The sequence below is a fragment of the Telopea speciosissima genome, chromosome 3, assembly GCF_018873765.1.
Source record: "Telopea speciosissima isolate NSW1024214 ecotype Mountain lineage chromosome 3, Tspe_v1, whole genome shotgun sequence".
Taxonomy (NCBI): domain Eukaryota; kingdom Viridiplantae; phylum Streptophyta; class Magnoliopsida; order Proteales; family Proteaceae; genus Telopea; species Telopea speciosissima.
Window position 1 is genome coordinate 45381736 of NC_057918.1, and position 4960 is coordinate 45386695.

At 36.7% G+C, this 4960-nt stretch overlaps 1 protein-coding gene across 1 annotated transcript; it reads right to left on the reverse strand.

Moving 5' to 3' along the window:
- Positions 1-740: 740 nt before the first annotated feature.
- Positions 741-1198, reverse strand: LOC122655221. The gene is made up of 2 exons (XM_043849432.1): positions 883-1198; positions 741-775 (listed from the first exon to the last, which is right to left on the reverse strand). The coding sequence occupies exons 1-2, from the start codon at positions 1196-1198 to the stop codon at positions 741-743; spliced, it is 351 nt and encodes a 116-aa protein (XP_043705367.1).
- Positions 1199-4960: the final 3762 nt, after the last annotated feature.

Below are 4960 nucleotides of genomic sequence, written 5' to 3' on the forward strand. Positions count from 1 at the left end.
ATTTCCTAAATTCATCCGACAGATACTCTCCTCTACGATCCGATTGTAAGGACTTGATGTGTTTATCGAGCTGTCTTTCAACCTCGGCTTAGAATTCTTTGAATTTATCAAAGGCCTTCGATTTTCTACGCATCAAGTAGATATAACCATATCTAGAGTAGTCATCAGTGAATATTATGAAATACTCAATCATATCTTGCTTGTATATTTATGGGTCCACACACATCAGTATGTATCAACTCTAATAGATCTGTGGTTTTAGTACCTTTATTACTAAAGAGTTTCTTGGTCATCTTGCCCTGAAGGCATGACTCACAGGTAGGGAATGGTTCCACCCTCAGACTCTCTAAAGGCCCATCCCTTACCAATCTATTGATTCGGTCCAAATTAATGTGACCTAATCTAAGATGCCATAGATATGTTAAGTTCACTGGGGTTGCTTTACGTTTCAAATCAACATTCGAAATAATATTCGTTCTAATAGGGTAATCTAGGAAATACAATCCACTTTGCAAATATCTAAATGCCACAAAGGAATTATTAAATCGAATAATTAACTTAGAGTCAAAGGAAAAACTATATCCGTCTAAAATAAGTTTTGAAACTGAAATCATCATCCTCTTAATAGAGGGTACATAGTAACAATTCTTTAAGACTAAATTAATAAAACTAAAATTTAAAGTAAAAGTCCCAACAACCATCGCCATGGCTTCAGTTCCAGTGCCCCCCGAAGACGCACCTCATTTTTTTCCAGTTTCCTTGTTTCCTTGAACTCCTGCAATACATTGCAAATGTGAACGGTAGAACCACTATCCACCAACCAAGAATTGGTTGGTTCAAAGGACAAATTTGACTCATAAAGAATATAAATATCACACGTACCTTCTTTAGTAACCTCTGTATCATCTGGCTTCTTGTCTTTCACAGTGGCTAGGAATGCGTGACAGTTTCTTTTCCAGTAACCCTCCTTCTTACAATAGAAGTACTTATCTTTAGCTTTCTTATTATTAGACTTCCCACCCTTGGGTTTCAGGGCTTTACCCTTATATCTCTTTTTCTTCTTCTTTCCATTTGGAGAAGGCTTCACATTAGTAGCATGAACCTCAGCCTTATCCTTTTTCAAGGTGGTTTTCGCTTCTACCAGTGCATTAGCAAGCTTGATGAGCTCCAGTTCCTTATCTGACATATTGTAAGACATCTTAAAGGGTGCATAGACAGAAGTGAGTGATTACAAGATCACATCTGTCATGTACCTCAGATAAAACTTGGTCCCTATAGATTTTAGTTTTTTAAATAGATTAATCATTTTAATAACATGGTCCATCACTGGAGTCCCTTGGGACATCTTGGAGTTATAAATCTGACTTACTACATCGCAGTGTGCATGTGTCAACTGCCTGTTGAATAATTCAGCAAGCTTATCCATTTTACCCCTTGAAGTATGTATATCCTTGACTAAGTCCAATATTGATTTTTCTAATGATCCTAGGATGTAAAGCGATGCCTTGGAGCCTTCTTAAAGAAATCCTGCATCTCCTCATATGCCTTAAAATCATATTGATGGGGTTTAGGAGGAATTTGTTCATTAAGAATCGTGAAAATACCTTCTGCAATCAGGAACAATTTAATGCTCTAGTACCAATCAACATAGTTTGTACCATTTAGTTTGCATTCACTAATGAATATTACTAGGTTGGAATTAACAACAACCATTAAATAAGAATCTACACATGTACAAGTAAAAACACACGCATATTAATAACCATCCATAAAAATTGAGCATACATATCAATGGTCTCTCATAATTTAGGTCTCTCTGATGACCCAAAAAATGAATTGGATATCTACAACCCTTGCATGCATAACTTACCTTGTCAGGAGTCATTATACACACTATGGTAGTGTGGACTAATCTGTCAGGCTCATGGGCTTTCAATATTTTCGGCCACCTGGGTGTCATATCTAGATCCTATCGACTGACACACACCCAAGTCATGTAAACACCTATTGCATTAGTTAGAATCATGGAATCATGAAAGATGGACCACTTTCGCAATGCCCTCTCACTATCCATACCCTAATGTTTCTAGATAGAGATAAATATAAATGATCATATGATAATGAGCCTGGCAATGTCCTGTCGGCGTATGTGGGGTCATATCACATAACCTCTACACTTACCTTCAATTGGAGGCCATAGATATGTCTATTAATTTAGACTAATCCATATCATATATGTATTATAATCAAAGAGGGATAATGAAACACTCTCACAACATATCATGGATGACATCAAATAACATAATTAATTAACATTAATTATAAGTGATTATGGGATGACAGTATTTTTATTAGAAGTAATTAAAAAATTCCTCCCAATAAAAATAAAAACTAATAATCTTCATGGGCGCATCATCATACCAAGGGTGTTCCATGCTTCAACTCGATCATCTCCTCCATGTTCTTTTTCTTCAGAGTTGGCGATTATCATCTCCATGAACTTTGAACACATGTGGATCATCATTAACATGCTCTGGGAAATCTCATCTCCTCTAAAAATTACATTTGAAGCCTAAGAAAAATTCTATGCACTTTCCTTTCAAATATTAAAAAATCCCCATGAAAAAACCAGCCCATCATTTTTGGCTGCCCATAGGATGGAGTACATTTGTTTATAAAAAAGATAGAAGGAGAAAGAAAGAGAGAAGCATATATCCACCCATTAACCCCATGAATTAAATCCATGTCATAAATAACCATCCACATTATTAGATAGCTAATCCTATAATCACATCCATAACACAATACTAAGTATGGGTATAACCATGCAAGTAAACAAAAACATATGGATCCATCAAAATTTGAACCACACATCACATGTGATAACATGTACTTATGCCCCTTTCATTAAAATCCAATTTTAATCTAAGTGGATGAAGAGAAGAATCTCTTCACCCATTTTCTTCCTCCAAATCACAAAATTTTTTATATAAAAATAAAATTATGTTTTGCCTTTTTTTAAATTTTTTATTAATGGAGGGAAACAACCATAGTCACACATAGGTCGCACACACGCACCCACACACACACACACACAGGGCCACCCAGGGGCATCCACGGAGCGTACTAGGTGCACAAGCCGCGGGCAGCAGCCTGCGCACAAGCCGCGCTGGCTGTCTACGGGTTGGCTTGGGGTGTGCGTGTAGGGCAGGGGTTGGGGTAGGAGTGTGCATCATGCGCTCCACCCTCACATCCTTGAAAATTAAAATAAATAAAAAAAATAATCATCACCCCCAAAGAGTACAATCTTTCAAATTTGGGAAAAACATGGTTTTGGAATAAAACAAACTTATAACCAACTACATAGGCAAGTTGTTAAAGATTAACAACCTTGTAACTACTAATGTGCGCATGGGAAGGTTGTTATAATAACCATGTAACAAATCATGCGTATCCATAACTAACTAAAAAAGAATCTTAACAACTTGCATCCCATACATAATAATTGCTAATAAATTTAATTATGTGATATCCATGGGTGAGAAACCTGGCTCTGATACCACACTATTAGTCAAATAGTAATCCATGGGATCATCTCCTTGTTGATCCTGATAAACCAAGATCATTCATATGAGAATTCTCAACTCTTGGAATCTCTAGGGTTGCCCTAGGGCGCCCTATTTAATTTTTAGGGTTGCCCATGGTCGCCTATGGGTGTCTTACTGTGACCCAATTAGGGTATGGTATGATAAACTATTACCCAATCTATTTCTTTGTTGTCCCATAAAATTATGGGATCCATAAGAGAAAGAAAACTCATCTCTTTTCTATCTCATAGAAAGAGAGATCCATCGCAAACCCGAATGCGCAACAGAAAGAGATCGATTCGGGTTTCTTTCATATCCCATGAATAATTATATAATTAAAACAAGGGGAATTAACAAAACTTTGCTAACCTGATGAGCCTCAAGTGTTGCTCCTCCAATTAACAATGGTTCTTCCTCCAACGAGCACACTAGGTAAACAGATCTGTACTTCCAATGGTGCAGCCAAGGTTCTCCAAGCCAATCCCTGATTCTCTTTTTCAAATCTTCAAGCACAGATCTGGGTTTCCTAAACCCAAACTCTCAAAAACTAGAGAGCAAAAAGGAGAGAGAGAGAGAGAAGAGATCAAAGAGAGAGAGAGAGGGAGAGCTAAAACGTGGAGGGGAGCACCAAAATTCGCCCAAGGTTGAAAACTTGGTGCCTCCTTCCATATTTAGAGTGTTTAAATAGAAAAGGCTTCTAAAGGTTTGTTTGGATAAATCTCAGTGAGAGTCAGACACTCTCTCTCCTCATTGGCTTGATATTGTTTAAACCTAGAGTGCTTCTAATTGGTGTAGAAATAGAATCTAATAGGAAATAGTTTAATTAATTATTTATTTTAATTTATGGATAATTACAATTAGCACCATATCCATTAATTAAATAAATAACCAATTATTTTAGCAAATTTTAAATAAACTCCTACATGATAATAAATAATCATGTACCAACCCACCACTAATCAACACCATCGTGATGGAATCTAGGGCATGTACACTAGTACTGCCGAACCCCATTCCATAAAATAAGTCCATATCAGAGAGTCTATGTATATGATCGGGTCCCACAAAACTCGATAAAATATTTTAATTAAATAACTACATATAATCTATCATTTTATATAAAATAGGTTTTGCAAAAACCATTTTCAAAACGATACTGGATCCAGATTTCGATCTGACCATTCACAGACAATCTCTATCTTGGTGTTCCCCAATCGGGTAGTGGTGACCTTATTGAGTAACTCCTTCACTCACAAATGTTTGCGCATTCCCAGAACACTGGCTTTGACTCACTTGAATCTCAGTCATTGATGAACCAAAGACTGCGATCATATTTTGCAGTGACAGGGTCTTCTCAGGTACAGGGTCTCGGT

Excerpts from the sequence above, each read along its gene's own strand:
- LOC122655221 (XM_043849432.1), bottom strand. The coding sequence starts at position 1,198 with ATGTCTTACAATATGTCAGATAAGGAACTGGAGCTCATCAAGCTTGCT. Across the intron at positions 776-882 it reads TACAGAGGTTACTAAAGAAG|GAGTTCAAGGAAACAAGGAA; the intron begins GTACGTGTGATA and ends AATGTATTGCAG.